This window comes from Galeopterus variegatus, unplaced genomic scaffold, assembly GCF_000696425.1.
Source record: "Galeopterus variegatus unplaced genomic scaffold, G_variegatus-3.0.2 Scaffold2826, whole genome shotgun sequence".
Taxonomy (NCBI): Eukaryota; Metazoa; Chordata; class Mammalia; order Dermoptera; family Cynocephalidae; genus Galeopterus; species Galeopterus variegatus.
In genome coordinates, this window is record NW_007728937.1 from 130,751 (window position 1) to 156,980 (window position 26,230).

The 26,230-nt window shown below is 37.3% G+C and overlaps 2 protein-coding genes across 2 annotated transcripts in view; one reads left to right on the forward strand and one right to left on the reverse strand.

Moving 5' to 3' along the window:
* Nucleotides 1-22,226: 22,226 nt before the first annotated feature.
* Nucleotides 22,227-25,720, reverse strand: CGGBP1 (CGG triplet repeat binding protein 1). Its single transcript, XM_008583086.1, has 3 exons — nt 25,580-25,720; nt 24,805-25,006; nt 22,227-22,829 (listed from the first exon to the last, which is right to left on the reverse strand). Exon 3 carries the CDS (start codon nt 22,808-22,810, stop codon nt 22,307-22,309), a length of 504 nt encoding a protein of 167 aa, XP_008581308.1. The 5' UTR covers nt 22,811-22,829; nt 24,805-25,006; nt 25,580-25,720; the 3' UTR covers nt 22,227-22,306.
* Nucleotides 25,721-26,083: 363 nt separating this feature from the next.
* The window catches only part of LOC103599016 (zinc finger protein Rlf-like), a 92,044-nt gene continuing 91,897 nt past the window's right edge, over nt 26,084-26,230 (forward strand). Inside the window, exon 1 of the mRNA XM_008583089.1 lies at nt 26,084-26,228. Coding sequence (XP_008581311.1) covers nt 26,084-26,228 — 145 coding nt within the window. The remainder of the gene's footprint in view (nt 26,229-26,230) is intronic.

The window sequence follows — 26,230 nt, forward strand, 5'->3', positions numbered from 1 at the left end:
AAACTGTCTCCCCAGCAAACCACAAACCAAATAAAACTTCAAGGGAAAAACCTTACTTCTAAAAATCTTTCATCATCTTGTTCCGGTTATGTTTTGCTGCATAGCAAATTACCCCAAGATTTAGCAGTGTCAAACAACAATTTTGTTACATTCTATCTCACAAATTTGCAAGTCAGGAAGCTGAGCAGTTCTGAGCTGAGAGACTCTTTTGTTCCATGTGGGGTTGATTGAGATCAGTGGGTTGTATATAACTGGTGGGTGGGATGTCATATGACTGGAACTTTCATCAGAAGGTCTAGAAGGATGAGTTCACCTGGAACTGTTGACCAGAGCACCAACATGTGACCTTTCCAGCATGGTAGTTGCAAGAGAGCTGAATTTCATACATGACAACCCAGGGATCCCAGAAAGAGTTTTTCAAAAACAGGAAGTAGAAGCTACCAGTTTCTTAAGGTCTCATCCTGGAGACGGGCACAGCATTGTTTCTGCCATAGTCAATTGGTCAAGGAAGTCATAGAGCCCACTATAATTTAAATTGAGGGGACATAGATCCTAATCTGTGGATGGGAGAAACGTCAAAGACTTTAGGTTCATTTTTAATCCACCACACAGCCAAGTTCATCTTCAGCTGTTAATTGTGAATGATATCCTTCAATATACTTTTTTCAAAACCCCAAAGGAAGAAACCTTTTTGTTTTTTCTCTGTTCTTAGATTACTACACCTATAGCTGGATCACATTCCACCTTACATTATGGTTACTGTACTGTACTATATTATACTGTACTATAATAAAATTTGTCACCTCTTCTAAAGTTTACACTAAGATATTTTTACAATTATGCCTAAATTGTTTATATGCCAGTGTGAGTGAACAGATGAGGCAGAAATTTCCTAATACCTATAGTTGCCCCCACTGTTTCCTTCTTAGCCTGTGATTGTTTAAATACTTCCCGGCTCTTTGGTTTTCCAAGAGCAGTTTTAATGTGCTGCCGTTACCAGCATCTCAGCGTGCATCAGAATTTTTCTCATTATCTGGAATACTACTCAGCCATAAAAAAGGATGAAATTCTGCCATTTGCAGCAACATGGATGAGCTTGGAGAAATTATGTTAACTGAAATAACCCAGGCACAGAGGGAAAAAATACCACATGTCCTCACTCACAAGTGGGAGCTAAGAGAGAGAGAAAGAAGAAAAGGAAGACTACAGTGGTGTGCCAGACTTGCAGAGGGAGAGAACAGATCTAGGGTTGCTGTGGGGTGGAAAGCAGGGACAGGCGGTTGGAGAGAGATTGGGTGGCAATTGCAATTTGTGGTGGTGGGCATGCTGATAGTATTAACCTGATTATCACATCCTGGGCACAGGTGCTAACAGTCAGCTCAGTGTTCCATGAATATGTATAATCTATAAAAATAAATTTTAAAAAAAAAAAAAAATTTTTTCTCATCATCGTTAAGCCAAAAGTATGTTGGGGACCATATTGACCAAACTTGCCATTTCACAGGGGTAAAAACTGAGATTCAGAGAGTTTACATTAACTCATCCCAATCATACAAATAACTTATAGGCAAGCCAGAACTAACATCTAACATCCACAGCTCATTGATCGTCTGCAGTTGTATTGATGGCATATGTATTTTGTGTTGGTAAAAAAAAATTTTTCTCATCATCGTTAAGCCAAAAGTATGTTGAGGACCATATTGACCAAACTTGCCATTTCACAGGGGTAAAAACTGAGATTCAGAGAGTTTACATGAACTCATCCAAATCATACAAATAACTTATAGGCAAGCCAGAACTAACATCCACAGCTCATTGATCGTCTGCAGTTGTATTGATGGCATATGTATTTTGTGTTGGTGTTTTATCAAAAGGAATTTCATTAGGAAACTGAAAGGAAGAAACCATTTAAAAATGTCAAATTAACCAAATCCAGAATACCAAACATAGAAACTATTGAATTTCCTGAAGGTGAGTTTTTAAAAAACTTAATCAAAACTGTTAATCATCAGTCAATACCAGTCTAAGTGACATTCATCCCTCACCTTTTTTTCAAACTAATTTTTCCTTTCTCAGCCCTGTCTCTCTCCCCTTCTTCTTTTTTTATGTCATAGTTATATACAGTTTTTATTTGTCACTTCAAAAAATCATAAAAAATAAAAACAAAAAATAAAGAATATTTATGAAGTAAAAAGTTGATTGTAAATATCGACAAAATTAATAAACTTTTAGCAAGACATGCCAAGAACAAAAGAGACACAATTTACTAAAATCAGGAATAAAATAGGGACATCTCTTAAATCTTACAGAAATTAACAATATTATAGGGAAATATGATGAACAACTTTATACCAACAAATTAGAAAACTTAGATAAAATTGACAAATTCATTTCAGAAAAAATTAGACCAGAAACTTAATAGATAGTGAGCATGGGTCACTCATGATTAGGAGCTGGTTACACACATGTACACACACAAATATGCAAGAGAACAATTCACACATAAATAAATAACACTAAGAAAAAATTTATTCTCTCATAAGTATAACAGAAATTTATGTGAGACTAAACTGGTGAAAGGTTAGAGTAATGAAAATTCTTAATTTTGGAATTTTTTAATGTGGTTTTACTAGTTTATAAATATACTCCCACAACTTGAAGTCAGAGTTTCCAAATCCTTTTTAAGTCTATTTACAGGTCTGCTGCAATGAACAGATGAGATGCTTATATAATTAGAGTTTTCCCTTGACTGTATTAAATTCATTACTAAAACCTCAAAGAAAAAGTTCATTCTCTTAAGCATATGATAAATTCTGTTGATTATCCAAATGCTGGAAAAGAAAAAAACTTAATTATCTTATATAATACAATAAAAATCTCATTTAGATCAAGGAATATAATTTGAACCACCAGAACATATCTGTGTAGCTTCATGTTATGAACTGACTGCTTGTGTCCCCCAAAATTCATATCTTGAAATCCTAACCCCCAATGTGATGGTATTAGACAGTGGGGCCTTTGGGGGTAATTAGGTCATTAGGGCAGAGCCCTCATGAATGGGATTGGTGTCCTTATACGAAGTGTGTGGAGTGAATGAGTGTCTGTGCGTGTCTCTCCATAATAGTACATCCAATTGAAGAAAGAAGTTCACTGCTCTGAAGACCTTCTAGAGGGTAATCTTCCTCGATGACAAGACACTATCAATATTTGTGCTTACCTCTGTGGGAACACAAATTCAGCCCCTCAAGCTCCTTTTATTTTGTGGTTCTTCCTTTCACTAGAGCCCAGGGTTCAGCCAGCAGTGGTGGAAGAGAATGGAAGATTGCATCAAAGAAGTTACTTTGACTTCCACTCACATTTCATTGGCCAGAACTCCATCACCTGGAAAAGGAGGCCAGGAAACACAGTCAATTTATGTGCAGGTTTGCTGAGCAGCTAGCCATTCTGTGCTCATCACCTTTTGGGTTTTGTCATATCCATGCAGCTTCATACTATGAGCTGACTGTGTCCTCCAAAATTCATATCTTGAAATTCTAACCCCCAGTTTGATGGCATTATCAGGTGGGGCTTTTGGGAGGTAATTAGGTCATAAGGGCACAGCCCTCACGAATGGGATTAGCATTCTTTCTTATAAGAAGAGACACAAGAACTTTCTCCTCTCTCTCTTTCCACTGCTGGGTGAGGATACAACAAAAAGATGGCCGTCTGTAAACCAGGAAATGGGCCCTTCACCAGAACCATTTGGTTTTTGCCACCACCTTGACCTTGGACTTCCAGGCCTCCAGAACTGTGAGAAATAATTATTTTTATTTAAGTCACCCAGTTTATGGTACAGATACTCCTTAACTTACGATGGAGTTACATTCTTATTCATCCACTGTAAAGATAAAAAATCATAAGATAAGCCATCATAAGTCAGGGACTCCCTGTATTTTGTTACAGCAGTCTGAGCAGAATAATATCCTTCACATGGTGCCTTCAAGTATTTTGTTCTATCCAGGGATCATCTAAGCTATTATTTACTTGATATTTTTATTTGTATTTTATACCTGATTAAAAATTATTTAAAAAGAAAACTATCAAAACTATATTTAAATGAGAAAAAAAGAAAACAAAAACTATAATTGGAAAACCAAAGTGAAATATCCATGAGTAGAACTTAACCACAAAAATAAATGTACTAAAAGCAAAAATATGTTATAAACTCTAAAGCAATATCGGTGCCTGCAAGAGTCTCTTTGGCTCTTATTTTGTTAAAAAGGAGGTTTAGCAAGAGATAGAGGATACAGTGTATATTTTATCAATAACAAAAAATTGTTTTTTTATTTTATAGTTGTGAATTCTATTTGCTCTTGATTGTAGCATTGTACAAAATGTTCTCATTCTCTTTGCATCAGATTAATATATCATTTTCAAACACTTGGTGCAATATTGTTTTCAGTATAGTTCTTTTAAGTTATAAATAGAATGACTTTTTTAGATCCAATGTTCTTTTAATAAGACTCTAACATGTATTATAATGACAGATATATTTGTACTTATTCCTGCCATTTATATTTTGTCTTTTACACTGCCTTTTTAAAATTCTGATTGAATTCTTTTTCTAAATTTTGCGTCCATTAATAGGACTGGAAGTTACACATCCAATTTATATACAAATTTACATTTTTAGCAATATCTCTAGTTAATTATAGCAACATCTAAAAGTTATACTTTTAGCAAAATGTCTTAGCACATTTTTGGTTTTATTTACTTTTGTTTTCCCCCTTCATCCCAATTTCTATAATGTTGATATCATCAGGAAATTTGTCACTATATTTTTAACTGTTTTTAAGCATTATACATCAGCAATATTAAGATTTAAGTGTATATTTGTGTGCTGCTCTTTCTTGTATATCACATCTTCTGTTTTCTTGTATTCATTTAAAATTTTTCTATCATGTATTCTCACACAATTACTTCAGAGAGTGTCTGTGGTTGATAACTTTTGGAAACTTTGCAGATTAGAATATTCTTTATTTTGATCTCACACTTAAATTCTAGCTTGAATAAGTATAGACTTGTAGTTTCAAAGTAATTCATCCTCAGCATTTGGAAGGCATAGATCTGTTGACTTCTAACACCTGTCCAATGCTACAGCATTGCCCAGTTCCAGAAGGCAATTTCTGGACCTTGGGACACACAGCCAGGTAATATTATACACATAGTCTCTCCTGGAGTTTGCAATGAGTCAATTCCTCTGTAGATAGTATTCTACCTTTCTGGAAAATTTTAGGAATTTCTCTGAGTCCTCAGAGTTCTGAAATTTCACAAATAATTTTCTAAGGCAGAGTTTTTTTATTGTCTTAACATTGGAAAATTCTTTTAAATCTCAACATTTCTGGTTTTGGGAGTTACAGAAAAGTTTCCTCAATTACATATTTGATTATTTATTCCCTTCCTTTTCTCTTTTTCTGTCTTCTTGGTACTTGTATTTGATAAATAATATGCATGCTGAATTATTCCTTCATGTTTCTTAACTTTTTTTTTTTTCATGGTAATTGTCTCTTTGCTCTACAGTTTGGGAGAGTTCTGTAACTTTATCTTTGAAATGCATCACATAATATTGACTGTTCATTTCTTAATTTTGTTTTTAATTTGTAGGAACTGTTTTCCTCTGATTGCCATCTTCTCCTTGCAGCCTGCTCCTGTCTTGTGGATGTAGTATGCTCTTGTATGATATCCTTTCTGGTGACAGTCAATTCACTAAAAAAAAATAAAATAAAAAATAAATTGTGTGGTTCCTTGGATCGTTTGAATGGTCATATTGGTCAACCTTGTCAATGCCTTTGGTTTTGTCAAATATCCGGTAAACTTTTTGACTGATGCACTGAGTTGACAAATTAAGGTGGTATTATGAATTGAATTGTGTCCCCCAAAAAGACACATTGAAGTCCTAACCCTAGTACTAGTGAATGCAACTTTATTTTTAAATAGTTTCTGCAGATGTAATCAAGTTAAGATAAGGTCGTTACGGTTGCCCTAATCCTATATGATCGGTGTCCTTAGGGTAGCCCGAATCCCATATGATGGGTGTCCTTAGAAGAGGGAAATTTGGATACAGACACACAGGAAGAATGCCGTGTGACATCAGAGGCAGAAATTAAAGTGCTACAACTGTAAGTTAAGGAACATCAAAGACTGCACCAAAACCACCAGAAGCTAGGAAGAGACAGAAGAAACACAGCCCCACTTACACTTTTACTTCCAACTTGCAGCCTCCCAAACTGTGGGAGCATACATTTATTTTGTTTTAAGACATCTGATTTGTGGGACCCTGTTACAGCAGCCCTGGGAAACTGATGCAGGTGGATTTCCTGGGTTTCATTTGCAGCTCTGTGAGTCTTTTTTCTCATTCTTCTCCCTTGAACGGAAGTGAGGCAGTACTGAAAGTGTTTGCAGGTGGAAGGCAAACAAAAGGACTAAAGTATGCCTCCCCATCTTCCAGAAGATGGAAGCCTTTACCTGAAGGATGTATTAATCAGGGCCCATCCACATTAGGGAAGGCTGTCTGCTATACTCAGCCTACCGAGTCAAATGTTATTCTCATCCAAAACACCCTCATAGATGTACCCAGAATAATGTTTGACCAAATGTCTTGGCACTCCATGGCCTAGTCAGTTCACATATAAAACCATCATAAGTCCATCCCTTGTCAACTTGGCACCCATATGCATCTCATTAAACCATACATAATCTCCAAATAAAGACAATAACAAGGTCATAATTCCATTTAACATGGTACAACTAATCTATGTACAACTGAATACACCCTAACTCCTTCCCCAGAAGAGAAAGGATATCTCCTTGATATCCTATAACTGAAATACTTTGACGTAAAATTAACAATGGTTAAATACTACAGTATAAAGTCAACACATTTTATGTTATATGATAAGGGAATAAGAGAAGGAAGAAAACAAAGATATTTGCTTTATATATGTATTTATATGTCAACACACATGTTTATGTGCACACATGTGTATACATACACAGACATATTCATAACAGAATAGAAGGAAATATCACAATTACAATCCTCATTTCTGTAACCAGTTATATGGTCATAGTTGGTATTTATTACTACCTTCTTTTACTACCCATATTGTGTTCCCTTTGCCTTCAGCAAGGACCTCAGTAGGTAATGGTTCTTTACTTAGTGGGATGGCCCAAATCTTCACTGCCGAAGGGTCTGGGCTATTAGTAATCCTGCCTGGATTAAGTTTTTGCAGTTATAGAACATAGTCACAGAACATGGTAGTACTAACAGATACCTGAAAGGATCTCCTTATTCCAGACATACTCTTCCTTACCTCCACTGTTGAGTTGTAGTCTTATTCTCTTTGGTAGTCAGGATCAATCATCTCAGTGAGCACAGTAACTCCCTTCTCTGCCTGTTGATTCAGAGACATGGGGAGCCCAAAATAGCTGCATGGAAATCTTAACTTCCAGTTCAATGTAATTATTGTTGTGTCTCTTGATGGAAGCATTCCTCTCTTTGGAATTAAGACCTCTTGGCCTGCAGAGTATAAAGTCAAGGGGACAAGAAGCAAAAATTTTTCTAGGGGGTCATTAGGGGTAATAGTGAGTAGTTCCAGTCCCATTTCCTTGATTCTGGAACCCATGAATCACAGTGCCATATATTTGTTGCTAATTCAGAGCATGTATAGCCTTCTGGAGAACTCTGCCTCAGCCTTGCAGAGTATTACTACCTAGCAAAGGCAGTAACTGTGTCTTTAAAAGGCCATTCCACTGCTCTATCAAGCCAGCTGCTTGAGCATGATGGGAAAGATGGCAAGACCAATGAATTTATGAGCATGGGCCAGTTGCCACACTTCATTTGCTGTGAAGTGAGTTTCTTGATCAGAAGCAATGCCACGTGGGATATCATGACAATGGATAAGGCATGCTGTAAGTCTACACATGGTAGTTTTGGCAGAAATATTGCATGCAGGAAAGGTGAAACTGTATCCAGAGTGTCTATTCCAGTAAGAACAAAACACTTCCCCTTCCATGATGGGAGCAATCCAATGTAATCAGCCTGCCACCAGGTAGCTGGCTGATCACACCAAAGAATAGTGCCTTATCGGGGGTTCATTGTTGGCCTCTGCCACTGGCAGATTGGGCACTCGGTGCTAGCTGTAGACAAGTTGGCATTGGCTAGTAGAAGTCCATGCTGCTGAATTTATGAATAGCCTTCATTCTGCCACCATGGCCACTTTGCTCATGAGCTCATTGCGCAATGACAGGCTGGAAAAATAGGCTGACTGGTATCCACAGAACAGGTCATCCTATTTGATTATTAAAATACTTCTTTGCTAAGGTCACCTTTTGGTGAGCATTCCCATGGAACACAAATATCTTCACATTTTTTGCCCATTCAGAGATCTATCCACATACCTCTTTCCCAAATTTCCTTGTCACCAATTTTCTAATCATGCTCATTGCAAGTCCCCGATTATCAAGTGAAAACATAGGCCACAGCCCATGAATCTGTATATAATCATGACTCTGGACATTTCTCCTTCCAAGCAAAGTGAACAACAAGGTGCACTGCTCAACATTCTGCCTTCTGAGAATATTTCCCTTTGCAAAGGTCCTTTAGAGATGTTCCAGAAAGGGGCTGCAATGTTGTAGCTGTCCACTTTGGGGTGGTGCCTGCATATTGTGCAGAGCCATCTGAAGACCAGGCCTGAGTCTTCACTTCCTCTGCCAACAGATGCTAAAGAACTCCTCATGAGGCTATAAGTGTAGGGTGGGAGAGAGAAGGTATTGTAGTAAGAGTGGGGACTATGGGCATTTGGGTCACTTCTTCACGTAACTTACTTGTATGATAGAGTTTGGACGTGTTGTCCCCGCCAAAACTTATATGGAAATCTGATCCCCAATGTGGCAGTGTTGGGAGCTGTTTGAGTCATGGGGGCAGATCCCTCATGAATGGATTAATGTCCTCCCTGGGGGAGGGAGGCCTGAGTGAGATCTCACTCTATTAGTTCCCACAAAAGCTGGTTGTTTAAAAGACCATGGCACCTCCCCCCCCCTTCATCTTCTCACCATGTGATCTGTTTCTACCCGCTGGCTGCCTGCCACTTTCTGCCATGAGTAGAAGCAGCCTGAGGCCCACATCAGGTGCAGCTGTCTCAAAATCTTAAGTCAAATAAACCTCTTTATAAATTACCCAGTCTCAGGTTCTTTATAAATTACCCAGTCTCAGGTGTTCTGTTATAGCAACACAAAACGGACTAAGACACTTGTGCCTTCAGGGCCTACTCAGGCCAGATCTCTCAAATACCACTTCCATTGGATAATGGAGTATTGCAGTGCATGCGCAACTTTATGAATTACTGGATCAAATAACATCCAGTCCATAATGGGCAGTTCAGGTCATTTGGTAACTTAGGTGGCACATGGTTATGCAGTTAGTTTCTATTAAGGTTTAGTAACAGGCCAAAAGCTGTTTCTCAAAAAGAAAGTAGTTATCTTCAGAGGACAGCAGTGCTTTGCTCTAAAACCTAAGGGCCTGCCCTGTGCCTCATCTATAGGGGCTTGCCAAAGGCTCCAAACACCATTCCTATCAGCCACTGCCACTTTAAGCACCATTGGATGTACTGAGTCATATGGCCCAAGAGGCCTTCTCTTCTTCTGGGTCCCACGCAAAACTAGAAGTTTTTCTGATCACTCAGTAAACAGGCTGGAGTTACACACCCAAATGAGGAATATCTTGCCTCCAGAATCCAAAGAGGCCCACCAGGCATTGTGGCTCGTTTTCATTTGTAGGAGGGGCCAGATGCAACAACTTATTCATTACCTGAGAAAAAATATCTTGGCATGCTCCATGCCACTGGACCCCTTGAAAATTTATTGGGGGTAAAAGGCCCCTGAATCTTTTTTCTTTTTTGTTTTGTCTTTTTGTTTTCTTTTCTTTATGGTCCTCTTAATCTTTGTTGGATTTATTTTCCACCTTCTGACACAGAAAATGTCTTACCAATAAGTCTAGGGTGAAAATTTATTGGGGGTAAAAGGCCCCTGAATCTTTTTTCTTTTTTGTTTTGTCTTTTTGTTTTCTTTTCTTTATGGTCCTCTTCATCTTTGTTGGATTTATTTTCCACCTTCTGACACAGAAAATGTCTTACCAATAAGTCTAGGGCAGTTGTCATTTCTTGCTTACAAGATTCAATCAGCATAACATCAGTGAAATGGACCAGTGGGATATCTTATAGAAGGGAAAGGCAATCAAGATCCCTATGAACAAAATTATGACATATGCTGGAGAGTCGATAGACCCCTGAGGTAGGACCATGAAGGTATATTGCTGGCCTTGCTAGCTGAAAGCAAAATTCTTTAGATAGTCTTTATTGACAGTTATGGAGAAAAAAGCATTTTTCAGATAAATAGCTGCATGCCAGGTACCAAGGGATATGTTAATTTTCTCAAGCAATTAAACCACATCTGGTACAGAAGTTGCAATTGGAGTCACAACCTGATTAAGCTTATGGTAATCCATTATCATTCTGCAAGATCCATCTGTCTTCAGCACAGGCCAAATAGGAGGGTTGAATAAGGAATTGGTGGGAATCACCACCCCTGTTTCTTTCAATGGGGACACTAATCTCTTTAAGCCCTTCAGAAATGTGATATTGCTGTTGGTTTACTATTTTCCTAGGTAGAGGTAATTCCTCTTGGCCTTTGCCACCATACTAGCCCTCACTCCACAAGTCTCATTACCAATGTGGGAATCCAGTCAGCTGTTGAGTGTGTCTATTCCAATTATGTATTCTGGAACTGAGGAAACAACCACACAATGGATTCAGAGACCCAATGGACCCACTGAGATATAGACCTGAGCTAAAACTCCATTGATCACCTGACCTCTTAAGCTTCAACTCCAAGCTACAACATTAAATGTGGAAACTCTGCTTAGTGGGACCATATCAATAAATTTAGTGTGATCTAACTTTATGTTTCTATTACCATTATTCCACACCCTTAGTATTAATTCCCACATGTGTTCCCCAGACTCCTGCTTATATAAATTAAAAATCTCAAATAATTCTTTTGGAGTGTAGTGTTCCAATTCATGGGTCACACTTTGTACCTCACTTGTAGGAGCCTGCTGGGTCACGAGTCTAGTAATAGGTCTAGAAGAAAAGAAGGGTGGTAGGAATGGGTCCTGAGAAGACTTATTAATGTTTTGCATGGCAACTGCATCAGTAGTGGCTGTTACAATTTCCTCAGGCAGTATAGCTAATCCTCTCAGACAAAGGTGAGAAGGCTAAAACCACTTGGAATGAAGAGGTTGCTACTGGGGATGGGGAGACCATTCCTATTGCCAAAGTAGACTCATAAGAATTTAGAGGTTAATAGCCCCTGGTTTCTTCGGGGTCTTCCTGCACATTCCTATGCTAACTTTCAGGATCCCAATCCTTCCCAATTAATACCCTTATTTTAAAAGTAAATAACATATGAGGTTGGGTCTTCAACTTGCATTGTAATTCAGCAAGTTGCAGAATGAGATTCTGGGTTTGATTCTCAGCAATCTTAGCCCTGTGGCTATAGGCATTAAGAGTCTCCTTCAGGGCACACATAGAAACTTTCAGGTTATTTATGCAGTGCTTGACCCGGGAATTCAAATGCCTGAGCTCATTCATTTTCCCCCCACTTTGTCCTGTGACATTAGGAGTAATCAGCCCTTCTCATTATATTCATTAGTTTGCAAAAAATGTTTTAAAGTATCTTATACAGCCACCCAGCTCTTTGCTTCTTATAAGTGGTTGAGTATTCAGTGGTGATATTTGTGTATCTTCATGGCTACATCATGCCACGGACCATTATTGCTCTCTTTACTACTGGAAACATAATCATTAGCATATTAAAATCTAATCAGCTTAGAGAGCCAATTTTAGAAATTCCAGAACCAATTTAGAAAATACACCTTTAAAATTCTGTTCCTTTAGAACCACTCTCAGTACCAAAATTAGTTTTAGTCAGGGTTCTACAGAGAAAAAGAACCAATAAGATGTATTTTTATACACACACACACACACACACACACACACACATACACAGAGAGAGAGAGAGACCTATTATAAAGAATTGGCTCACATGGTCACATGATTATGGAGAATGACAAGTCCTAAGATCTGTTCTTAACAAGCTGGAGACCCAGGAGAATCGATGGGTAGTTTCAGTATGAGTCTGAAGGCTTAAAAACCAGGACAGTCAATGGTGTGGTTTCAGTTCAAATAGCAGCAGGCTCAAGATCTAGGAAAAGCCAATGTTTTAGTTTGATTTCAAAGGAAGGAGGAAACCAGTGTGCCAGCTCAAAGCAATCAGGTAGGAGGAAACTCCCTCTTACTCTCTGGAGTGTCAGGGTTTTTGTTCTATTCAGGCCTTCAATTGATTGGATGTGTTCCACCCACATTAGGGAGGGCAATCTGCTTTAATCAGTCTCCTGATTCAAATGTTAATATCATCCAAAACACCCTCACAAACATACCCCAAGTAATGTTTAATCAAATATGTGGGCACCTTGTAGTCTGGTCAAGCTGACACATAAAATTAACCATCACAGGCAGTAAAGTAATTTGCTGCACTTAGGAGCTGGGCAGATATTTGTCTCTTTTCTTTCATTGACCATGTTCTAAACTTATCACAGGCTCTTTCTTGGAATATTTTTTAGGCCTTTCTACATTATAATAGAAGCCATGCTTATAAAACTAAGCAGTTCATTTTATTATAGTGTAGTTTATGGGTGTTATATCACAGTCAAAAAGCAGCAAACAGTGCTACCTTCTGTTTAGTATATGTAGGAAGTGTGGCAAGACACGGCCTTATTAGCCATTTATCCTGGTGATTACTCAGAGACATCTCCTAATCTTCATATTTTTGTTCACTTTGTGCTTACCATTTTTCTGAATTTGCTCTGAATTCAAAAGAGGTTTTCTTCAGGAAGCAGTTTTCTTGAAAGCATTTGAGCTTTGGATTTTCTCTATTTTTTTGCTTCCCAATCAATCTAATACAGTCTACTTTTCATCATTCATACAATCAATCTTTTCATTATTCAGAAATTCCGCAATATGTTTTATCTATTCATGGAACTCTTTCTTATTTTTAAATGCTACTATTCATTTCTTCTCAGATTTTAAGGGATTTCGTTGGTAGAAGGAAGCAAATACATGTTTTTGGCCTGTCATATCTATTCAGGCTCTGGTTTTGATGCTGAAATGTAACATACTGAGACCAAAAACAAAGTACTTCTGGTTCAAAATGATGAGTTAGCCCCATGCATTTAACTCTTTTCTCTCATAAAACTTTATTAAAATAAAAATACAGGAATTAAAAATAAATGTGTGTGTGTGTGTGTGTGTCTTTGTGTATAAAACACAAGGACAAATGAAATGTAACAGGCCACACAATGTATGAGAAATTGCCCCAAATTTCAAAAATTAGAGAGTGGTTGGATGGATAGTAAGTGACTGACTAGAGGGGAGGAAATATACAAGAGTGAATCAGTTCAGCCTACAAAACCCTCAGAGGCTTGCTCTTGCAGGCTGCAAAGAGAAGACTCAGGGTGCTCCAAGCTCACTTTCCTAGACCACAGAACAGGCAACTATTTTCTCACTCACACATTCACACCCACCACCAAGCAAGAGACCAGAAGATTGTTCTCTGGATAATTTGAACCAGAGATGCTTCAGATTCAGGAAATCCAGTTGAATAGAGGGTTGTAATGAGGAGACAAAGTTTTAACAACATGGGATTAAAGGAATTATTACATATTGAACTGTATGTAATAGTTTCCTCATGCTGCCATAAGAAGGTACCACACATGAAAAACTGGGGTCTTAAATAACAGAAATGTATTTTCTGACAGTTCTGTAGGCTAGAAGTCCAAGACTAAAGTTTCAGCAAGGTTGATTCCTCATGAAGTCTGTGAGGTAGAATCCATTCCATGCTTCTCTCCTAGCTTCTGGTGGCTGGCTGGCAATCTGCGATGTTTCTTGGCTTCTGCTGTATCACCCTGATCTCTGCTTCATCTTCACACGGGGTTCTCCCTGTGTGCCTGTGTCTGTGTCCAACTCTCCCCTTTTTGTAAGGACACCGTTATACAGGATTAGGGCCCCACCCTACTCCAGTATGGCCTTATCTTAACTGACATCTGCAATGACCCTATTTTCAAATAAATTCACGTTTTTAAGTACTGCAGATTTGGGTTTTAGTATATGAATTTGGGGTGAGGGGGGATCAATTCAACCACCTATAACACCCCCCTTACTCATCCTCCTCTCACAATTCCAGTAATTGGGTATGTTAGTCATATACTTGTCACCCCTTTCCTTGTGAGGCTGAAAGAAGAAACTGAAAGCCTTTTGATAAAATATTTTCAAAACTGAAAATATTTTCAAAAATTTGGGGGTTCTTCAAAGATTACATTTTGCTCTGGATTACTCTACCTGTTGCCAAGTCCCACCTATGCACACAAGGATTACATTTAGCTATTTAGTTTTTAAATATGAATGTGTATCTAAGGATCACTAGGTAAATAATGTTTCCAATAGGAAAAAGACAGACTGATACAAACAGTCAAAAATAAGGGAACCTGGAGGAAAAAGAGGCAAAAGAGGCAATGCAGAAGAAAGCTTTAAAAAATTATAATAGTCACAGAGAGATAAAAGAAAATACTGCAATCATAAACCTAAGCTGGGATTCTATAAAAAGTAAATGTCCAGAAAACAATAAAGATTCTTAGAAATAAAAAGCAGGATAAAATTAATAGAGGAGAGTAGATTATCAAAGCAATAATATAAATATAATATAAAATAATATATGTTACATTTATTTTTCTGGAGCTCTCCCTTTCCAGTCTTCTTTCCTCTTACTTCAATCTGAATTTGTTTTTCTCTAGGTCCAATACAGTAGTCATCCTGGATGTCTCTTTGCTTTGCTGCTTTTGTGGCAGTAAATATATATGTTACAAATATAATATAAAAATAATGCAAAACCACATTATATATTAAGTAACAAGACTGAGAAAAGCTCTACAATTCTTAATACAATATTAGATACTGAAAGACCAAATAGTGCACTGTGATTTATATTTATGGGGCAATGTCTTCAAAATTATCAAAGAAAATTATTTTCAACCTACTTAGCCATATTTCAATTAATCATGAGGGACAATGAAGTTATTTTCAGTGATGTAAGATATCAACAAATATACCTTCCATGCATTCTTTCTTAAGAAGCTTTTGGAGGATGTGCTTAAACCAAGCAATGGATTAAACAGAGTATAAGATGTGGGATACAGGAAAGAAAAGATCTAGCCAGAAAAGCAGCAAAGCAAAGAGAGATCCCAGGATAACCACTGTATTGGACATAGAGAAAAACAAGTTCAGATTTGAGAAGGAGAAAAGAAGCCTGGGAAGGGAGGTTGCCAGGAAAATAAATGGAATTGATAGTTTATTGGACATATATAAGCATTTGGCAAGACTATTTACAGGTATTTACCATATCTCCTAGTAAATTAGGGGAAAAAAAATAGAATACAAAGCAAATTAGAAAAATATGAAATTATTAATTTTAAGAAACATTGAAAAGTTATATGAGAAGGGAAAAATCACAATATACTATTTGGTTCGAAAAAAAATAGAATACAAAGCAAATTAGAAAAATATGAAATTATCAATTTTAAGAAACATTGAAAAGTTATATGAGAAGGGAAAAATCACAATATACTATTTGGTTCAATGGTGAACAGTCATTTGTATGGTTATGAAAATTAAAACACTGTTTATTGATTTTAACTGCATAAAAATCCCATGGTGAGGAAAAGTGTGGAATGATTATGGAAAAGAACAAAACCTTCATTTTAAGCAACATGTCTAAAACTGATAAATCAAAAATGGTGATATATGCATATTATTCAGAAATATGAAAGTAGTGTCAGAAGAAACACCTGAAGGAGTTAAAATAGGTTGGGGTGGGGGGGAATTGAAGACTAGGAAAGGGTGAGAGGATGAGGCAGAGATTACTGATTATAAATCATTTAGCATTATATGAGTTTTTAAACTATGTGCATGTATTGCTCTGACAAAAATAACAAATTAAAAAAAGAATACAGAGGCAAGTAAAATGATATAAAAATATGCTAAATATAATTTTAAAACATATCTATAAATGTTATTTCTTCCCTAAATGTAGCATGATGATCGATGTTCTATATGGCCTTAAGAAAACAATTCAGACAATCAAGTATTTATAGCATTAGCTTCATTATCATATATTTATAGTATTAGCTCCATACTGGTTAACAGACAGAAAAGTCAATGTGACAGACACATTAATATTCACCTGATGAATTTAAGGCTAATTGCCTAATAAGTGGCAGAAAATTTGGTTGTTAAGCCTATTTCTATAAAAATGTAGAATCCAGAGTCATGAGCATGTATGACTTGGTGAAGTTACTAAATGCAGCATTCTCGTAGTATTTGAAGACAGAATTACAAAAATCTGCTTCATTTTATGGGTATGCCTAAAAATGTGGAACAATGACTACATGGATTCTAGACAAGCATTTGATACTTACAACTCTTGTGATGTCACAGTGAATTGTTAATATTTTGTTTTAGCCAAAGGTGCAGCACTGAGAATCTACAAGGGGAAGAGATTAGTAGGCATTAGAGGAGAAAGAAGGAAATCAGATAGGAAAGAAAGATTAAGAACAGATGGCCATTAGTATAGGGAAAGATCGCACCTTTGACAGTTCTATGTTACTGATACACTGAGTAGGGAAGGAACTATTACTGCATCAGTAATCAAGGAGATAGATGCTAGGTGATCTCTCAGTAGGCAACGAGCATTCAAAAGACTGTAAGTTCTGAAATAGCAACCTTCCTACAGAGGCATAGAGTTAGGTGACAAATGAATACCAGACATGGAGTTCCATTCCTACTCTGATGCTGGTTTTCTGAAATAGGAAATTAAGGTGGCATATAGAAATTATTAGGTTAAAAGAATTACCTGATGACATACGTAACATTCATTTTATTTTCATTAACTGGCAAATTCTGAAACGTATCTACAGGGTTTCAGCAGTGATTACACTTACGCTTGTTGTAGGCATTGTTGAAGCACAGTAGATTAATGTGTACAACAACTACTGTAAACAACTAGAAAGCATAGGCTACTTACAAAGTAAAGCACAGGCATACTGCTATGGTTTGAATGTCCCCCCAAGCGCATGTTAGAACCTAAACACCAGTATGGTGGTGGAAGGTGGGACCTTTATGTGGTGAATGGATTGTGAGGGTGGTGCCCTAATGAATGAATCGATCCATTCATGGAGTAACGAGTTGATGGTTTAATGGTTGTCGTGGGTGTGGTTCTAATGGGTTTATAAGGAGAGCAAATGACAAGTTAGCTCTCTTGTTCATGCCATCCTTGCCATGTGACACCCTGTGTCACCGTAGAGTCATCACCCAGAAGGCCTTCGTCAGATGCGTCCCTCTGGACCGTGGACTTACCGGCCTACGAAAGTAAGAAATAAATTTTGTTTCTTTATAAATTACTGTTTCAGGTATTCTGTTATAGGAAAAGAAAATGAACAAATACAGATCCTAGAGTCATAGTTTTGAAACTGACTCTCAATTACCTGCTTAGTGATGGATGACTTGGGAAAAAGAAAGATGACCTAACTTTGTAAATGTGTAACTAAACTTTATAAAAGTAAAAAATAGAAAAAAGATACCTTACTTGCTAAACCATTAAAATCATTTAATGGAAATTAAAGAATTAAAATGCTTTAATATTTTCATTACTAGGGTAGATAAATGATGTGATATTGCTATTCTTTACAGTTAGAATATAACTATTGTGTGAACAGGTTTGGATCAAAGTGTACTTCATATTTCGTGTGTGTGCAAAAGATAATGTGTTTGTAATAAATAAGCCAACCATAAGGACGTGTATAAAAAAACCAAAAAATAAAAAAAATAAAAAATAGGTTAATATTCTCCCCGTCCCATTTAGTGTCATCACTTGTCAGTAATCTTAACATCTGGTGCGTCTGCCCACCTCATACAAATATTTGCACTGATATGGCACTATTTTTTTTTCAAAAGTGAGAATATATACTCTGTAGTTTCCTAATTTAGCAATTATTGCAAACGTCTCTTTTGATCCATACTTTTAGATTACCTGAATATCTCATAATATAGATGTGTCATAATTTTATGACTGTTGCCCCATTTCTGGACAGTAGTTTCCTAATTTAGCAATTATTGCAAACGTCTCTTTTGATCCATACTTTTAGATCACCTGAATATCTCATAATATAGATGTGTCATAATTTTATGACTGTTGCCCCATTTCTGGACATTTACAGTATTTGCAGTTGTTTCGTATTATATTAAAATGAACCTCCTTGTACATATATCTTTATATACTAGACATTTATGTAGGATATATTCATAAAGGTAGGACTTGCTAGATTAGTAACAGTACATAAAATCATCATCATCATCACTATTATTACTATTGAATAGGTACTACATGAGCATGATAAAAAGAAAAAAATCAAAGAGGAAAGAGGGATATAAATGGGCCGGCCCGGTGGCGCACTGGAGAGTGCGCCGCTTGAGAGCGCGGCGGTGGGAGCGCCAAGGGTTCGGATCCCATGTGGAGACTGGTTCCCGCTCACTGGCTGAGCGCGGTGCAGGCGCAACACAGGATTGACTGTTTCTTAAAGTCCTTTTACCATTTGATCCCAGGAAAAATACATATTAATTACCTGATAAATTATTTTTTTTCCAAATAGGAGTGAGTAGTAGCAGGGATATTTTCCCTCAAAACTACATAAAATTATTAAAAGATAAAAATTATTAAAAGATAAAAGATTTTTACCCTCTATGTATTTTTTTCCCCAAGTGGCAAATAAGAATACAGCAGATCTTTCAAAAACCCAATTAAAAAAAATAAATAAATAAAGCAAATTAGGACCTTTTCTTTCAAAAGTTTTAAAAGTAGAAAACAAAAATGTTTCCAATTAAAAGCACTGACTAAGCTTAAATATTATCTATATAATTTTGGCGAAAAAGGGCTATGTATAGCTATGATGTGAATCTGACTTGACAAAATCTATGCTTTTACACAAGGCATTAGAACTAATACTACAAAACAGAGATACAACTAGTAGAAAAATAACTCAATTAGTAAAATTCTGTTGATCATTTGGAATTATGAAATATATCTTATTGACTCACAAAACAATAAAATGTGCTTTCAAAAACCTCTGAAACAATTTTTTAAAAATTTATTTCTAAAAGTCACAGAGACAAAACTTTAAAAGCGACACATTTATACTAAGGATACATGCTTGAGCAAAAAATAAAATAAGCACAGGAATACAAAAATTAACATAGTAACTTTTTAATTAATACAGTATTCTGGATACAAGTAGAATACCAATGGATAAAAACTGTATTTACCTCAGGAATCTATGATAGTATGGGTTGAGACCAAGGTTTAGGATAGCCACTTCACTATTCACATTTTAATTGGTGTTGACCAGAAGCTAAAGCAATTTATTTTAGGCTAAGATTTTCAATGAAATCATAGAACTAAATTTCTATGTAATGAACCAAATTGACATTTTAAGGTGATCTGTCCTCACTAATGGCAGTTGGGCCAAGTCAAACCACAGAGAGCCCTTAAAAGATTAAGCAATAAATGACAAATTGTTTGTGACTTTGTTTTGGGCCACCTTAAATTTTATTTTGCTTACATGTGTTTCCATTAACATTCATGTACACATTCTTTCAGGCAAAAGTTTTAACATGAAACTGTCAGCTTGGAGATTTGCCAACTGTATTTACAATAGTTTTAAAGCAATTAATACTTGAGAACAATCTCAAGTTGATACTTAGTTGGTTATAATTGTAAGATGCAGAACTTTTTCTTTAAAGTTTTCTGGTCCCTAAAAATTCAGTAGGGCCAAATGCATTAACTGGAAGTAGCATTTGTTTAAAAAAAAAAAAAAAGTTAAAGATAATGGATAAAATAACTATAAAGGCTCTCATACATAATCTTTCTAAATTTTCACTCCTTAAGAAATGATCACAATGTCTTTTACGCTTGCTATATGCCCCATAGAATCATATAAAAGCCAAAAAGAAATTTAACATTTCAACAAGCTAGGAACTATTTACTTTAAGCATATAGTGAAATTCTGGAAGACAAACTATCAAACTTTGAGAAAACACTATTAACAGGTAAGCATGTGCTGAAGAAGGCAGCTTATAAATGAAACATTACAAATCTTATGTTTATGCATACAATTTATAAAATAGAAAAGCTGCTATTTTTCCAAGAGTAGAGCATCACACTAACACTATATAGTTAAGATTGAAAGCTTCTGTACACACGTCCATTACATCTCCAAACTAACGTTATGTCTGTTAGACATACTCATTTGTTATCTAACATATGCCAATCATGATTTCATGAATTTATTCCAGTTGAGCAGGCTAAAACAATCATTCCGCCTTATTTATTTATGAGACGTTTATGAGTTTCAGGGAACATAAGTTCCATAATCAGTAAAGAAACATTAATATTAAATCCCCACACACAGGATGGAAAACGCTTCTAAAGACATGATATAATTCTAACAGGAGAATGGACAATGATCCTAAATAAACTGAGAGAATATTTAGGAGCCTGGAAAAATATATTAAGATATATGGGACCTAAATGATCATCAAATCAGCAATAACTACTAGAAACTCAAATGTGAATTATTGATATTTTCACAGTGCAGCACCATCCAATTTACTGCTTAGGGCTACTCAAAGCTATTCTGCCATGATGTGTTTGCTGTCAGTGCAAATTAATACTTAAACAATAGGAGCAGCCTGAATCAGATCACATTTTGAAATATCAAAATCACTGTATATCTAACCTTATTTTTGCATTCTGAAAATAGTGCTATAAAACTCAATTATTTTTCTAGCTTCTTAGATCTTATACCATCCTAGATAATTCGAATTAAACATGGTTGCCTGCAAATTATTTTTTAGAAGTAAAAGCAAAACATATTTTGGTTGCTTTATGGCTTCTCGCCTCATCTATGTGCTTTATCAATGAGAGAACTAATCTAGGCGTTTATTGTTTTTCTTTAACATAATTAAAACATGAGAAAAACTGACAGTTCAAATTTTGACAGGAGATTGGGGGGGCAGGCTTATTTTTCAAATAAAATAAATTCTAAAATCAGAAGACCACTTTGACAACCTGAATTAGGAACTGCAGTCTGTAAAAACAAAACTTCAGACGCGGAAAGTCGTATAACTTCGTATAATGTATGCCATACGAAGTTATGCAGCCAAAAATTACTAGTTTTCTGTAAAGAGGAAACTCAACCATAAAGTGTCTACCTGTTTAAATAAAAGACTTCGAGATTGGCATTTTTAACACCAAGACATAAAAAAAGTTTACAAATTCAAGAGGATGCTTAAAATGAAAGCTACAGTTCAAAAATTTGTGTTCATAGTAAGAGACTAAAATCCTGTCACTGCAAAATCCCCTATGGCTTTTGGCACTGACATTGAGATTTTAATCTTTTGGTCACTTGAAGCTGGTACTAAATACAACAATAAGCCCTTAAAAAAGAAGGTGGGGTGGGTGGGGAGAGAGTGAGGAATTGAAGGATAGTTAAGGTAACTACATCATAAACAAGTAAAACACATTTTGAAATAAACACAGTCATTTCTACTAAGGATCTGAAGATATAGGAACAGTTTCCCACCACCCCTTTTTGAAGAGGATCCTCTAAACAGAAATAATTCCTTTAAGTTACTGTGAGTGGTGTTGCCTGGCAGCAGCTTCAATTTCCTAGGCTAGTCTTCAATCCAAGTAATTAAGTAATCTCACAAGTAATCATACATGGCACCAGGGTAAAGAAGCAGGGCAGTTCATCCATGCACAAACATTTCAGGAGAAAAACCATCAATTTTAAAGATAACCATTAGGTTTCAAGTATCCTAGCATACTTTAAACTTAAATTTTGCTTTATACCATTGGTGACTAAAATTAACAATAAGTTTTGCAGTGAGGTTTTTTTTTTTTTTGTCTGCAACTATATACACATTGCAAAACTATTCTGCATCACATGATTTTAAATGAAATAAATATAAAAATGAACCACACAATCAACACAGAACTTTAATACTCCACATTATTTATCTTGATCACAATGGTGGTAACCTCCTTGTCAACAATCTTGAGAGTTGAGGAGTTGATTCTCATTTTCATATCCATCAGGCAGATATGCTCTCCGCAGCTGGTCTGACTTAGGTATGGAGCCTCCATTCTTCACATGGCGAGACAGGAAAGCACGGACTGCTGGGTGATCAGCCTTCTCAAGTGGGATGTTGGCTTCCAGGCACATTTTCACAAAGTCCTGGATAACACTGACTTTCTCTGTTTGTGCAGTACTGTTGCACTGAAGAGATGCAGTAAGGGGCCTCTGCTTCTTTCTCACATTCTGCTCTTCAAATTCTGCCTTCCTCTTGGTATGAGTCTTTGACTTGAGGTGGTCACTAATGGCAGACTTGCGAACATGATTCAGAACCACATTGCAAGAAGTGCAGAAGAGTTTTCCTCCATCTTCATGAAGCTCACCTCCAAACTCAGTGACTCGATCCAGGGGAGTCACATACAAAGCAGTCTTGGAACGGTTTCGAGCAGGTGGTGCTGTTACTACAAATCGTTCCATTCTGACTTTGAATAAGGTTCTTTCAAGACAAGAGAAACAAAGTAAGTGTTACAACAACAGTTCATCCTGAAAATAATCAACAATAAAGTCAGGGTATAAACAGTTTAAGATTAAAGACTTTAAGAAATTTAATTCAAATTAGTAGACTGTGTGTCCATTAAATCTTAACTTACCTGAAACATGTAAGGGAAGGCAAAACTAGAGCAAGGTACTAGTAACAACTAGGTCCATTCCATGACTTTTATGAAATTCAGATAAATTAGATCTATGAAGAAAGAACTTAAACTATCCCAGATGTCACCACCTTTTAGGAAAACCTAATCACAGGCAACATTTAGAGAATTAATTATATTAATCTCATCCAATTTAGACATGTATTTTAGAGCTTCTTTCCCTTCTCAATTCTGGGGCAACCAACTGTAGGAACAAAACTATACAAAGTTTGTTCAAACAGGCGGCCTTCTAAACTAGCACAATTTTATATGAAGAGAGATATAGTATCCAAAATTGTTTGGCAGAGGAAAAAAAAAACTAAAAAAGAACATAAATCAAATACAATAAACAGCAACAATGACATTAAATTTTAAAGCCAAAATACAAAGTTCAAAGTAAGTTATTTTTAAATGTATACAACCTCTCCTTAGTTTTCCAAAAGGTGATAATCGAGATACGCAAATTGCTTTATTTATCTCTAATAGTTTTTGGTTTCCTTTTTCCATTAAACATGAATAATTAATTTCATAATATTTATTACAAGTTTGAACAAAATCTGAAACTTAACATAATGCCCAGTATATGACAGGTGCTCAATCAAAACTTGATGAAAAAAGTAAATGAGCATTTTCACTATTTGTCCAACTATTTATTTTAGAAATAGCTTAATAATTTCTCAAATTATCCTATAACAAACCTTTATGATCATTGGACTAAGTGCCCAAATCATAACATATGGGCATTGAAAACTTAAGATAATGAATATACTTTGGTCAGTGACAAATGATCATTAAGTCTTAATTATTCTCTGGGGCTGTGCCTTTTAGCTAAGCTCTTACAACAAAAATTTAAGAAATTAAAATAAACTTGACAGAATTCAAAATGAAATTCTGTTCTGTATAAATATGTTACAGAAAGATTCCTAAGTGTGCTCTAAAGAATTATGCCTTATAAGTGTAATCAAAAACAACGGAGTATTCCATTCATTACCCTAGAGAATAGCTGGGTAACATGAAATCTCTTTCAAAAATCCTTAAATTGTCAATGTGTTAGATCCTCAAGGGCCCAACCCAGAAGACTGAACATTTCACAGAAATTCTAGCAAGTATGACGAAGTATAAGTTTTAATAAATTTAATTATATTTTTTCCATTAAAATTTTTTTAGTGCATGGCTCTCATTTGCCAAATATTGTGTTAGAATATACATTTGCAATGGTAGAGAAGACAGATATGATTACTGATTAGTACTTAGTCAATTATCATCACACTTTTGTACTTTAAGTTAATGTATGTGTTTTCTACTCCTAGAAAAAAATCAGTACTGATTATGATTAACGGTTCTAAGCTAGTTATGAAAAACATTAAATTTTTGTGCCCAGTAATGCCTAAATCTTACTTTCTATGTGAAAAGTCTTCTATTTTAAATATTTGGATTTCAAACACTAAAACAATAAGTACGTAATTCTTTGCACATAATACGTAATTCTATGCATATTCTTGTAGCATAAAATGCTCAATCACCCGTGCTAATGAGAAAGGCCTATACTTTTCAATGTCTTGTAACTTTCAAAAGTCTGTTACTGCAGAGGCAAATATATCCACCCAGTAGAGGAGGCTAGAGTTTACATACCCGAAGAACAAGTCTTTTCAACAGAAGATATTTTAAACAAAGAAGGAAGTTAAAAAATTAACAACAGTAATTAGCCAACAAATAAGAAACAGCAAATCATTTACTAGATCAAACTAAGCTCATCAGAAGTTTTCAAGTTTTAATGTTTACCGGATAAGTTTCCAGTTTTTTTCGTCTTGATACTTAGTAAAAGGTCTCCAGCGCAAAGCCAGAGACGTAACAAATCCTGGCACTTTCCGGTTGTTCGACCCTGGAGATGCCTTCAAATCAGTTTTTCAAGAAGTGGTGATGGGGAAATGGTTTCTGGGCTTGCACCCTATTTTCCCTGCGATGACGAGAAGTCATGCCTTTACTGTAAAACACGAAGACAAATGAGAAGAAAAAATGAGAAAGGGGGAGGGAAAGCAGGGTGGATGAAAACATTAACAAGAACGTCAACAGCCATCACGCAGGTGTCTCTAAAATCGCTTTTTGGGTTAATTCCACATCACAAACCCTATTCCAACGTTTACCCCACCACTTCCCACCCCAGTTCCTTCTAGTTTGCTCCGCTTTGCACCTCCTCGCGCTCCCCAGGACACAGGGTTCGGGCGGGGGTGGAAGAGAGGCGGGGCGCGAGACGTTCCTGGCGTCTAGACTCCGTCCTCTCGCGCCAAACCCAGCACGCCGGCGCCCCACCGCCCCAACCCGCTAGCTGGGCAGGGCCGCGTCCCAGCTGCCGGCCGTGGGCCCGTGAACTCGACAGTCGAGTTGGCGGCAGTCTTAAGGGAGGAGGCGGCAGCCGCCTGGCGGAGGCGGCCGCTGTCAGGCTTCCCGTCTCCTCCCTCTTCCTCCCGCCGACAACGGCGCCCCGGCCCCGCCTTCGGTTCCCGTTTCGGGACGGAAGGCCCCGGGCCCACCCTCGGCCTCCCTAGCTCCTTGGTACCGTAGGATCGAGGCCGCCGTTAGGGGAAGTGGACGAGACCCGGCCGGAAAGAAAAGGAAGAGGAAGAAAAGGAGGAGCGAGGGGGTGAGGAAGGAGGAGAATCCTTCGCTGCCGCCGTAGCCGTCGCCGCCCGATCGAGCCCCGCGGCGGCCGCCGTGTCCCCCGCCGCGCCCCGTCCTCCTGTACCGCCTATGGCATAGCCAGTAGGCGGTCCCCAGCAACCGCCGAGCAGCATTGACCAACAGACGGCCGGTCTATCAAGCAGACGGCTTACTTAACCAATAGTAGTGGAAGGGAGGGCATAAACATGATTGGCGGCTAGAGTTTCCCAATAAAAACGGGGGGCGTGGGTGGGCGGAGCCGGAAGTAAAGCCTAGCCGAGAGGCCCTGTCCGGCAGGGGCGGAGGGAAAGGGGAGGGAACTAGAGGAGGAGGAGGTTAGCCGAGGCAGCTACAGCGGCGGCGGCGGCGTAGGGGCTGGTACGCGCTGGGCGGCGAGAGCCTCATGGCGGAGGAAGAGAGCGACCAAGAGGCCGAACGCCTCGGAGAAGAGCTCGTGGCCATTGTGGAATCCCCGCCGGGCCCTGTGGGGATTAGAGCTGCGGGCGACAGCAGAGGCGGCGTTGGCTGCGGCGGCGGCGGCGGCGGCGGC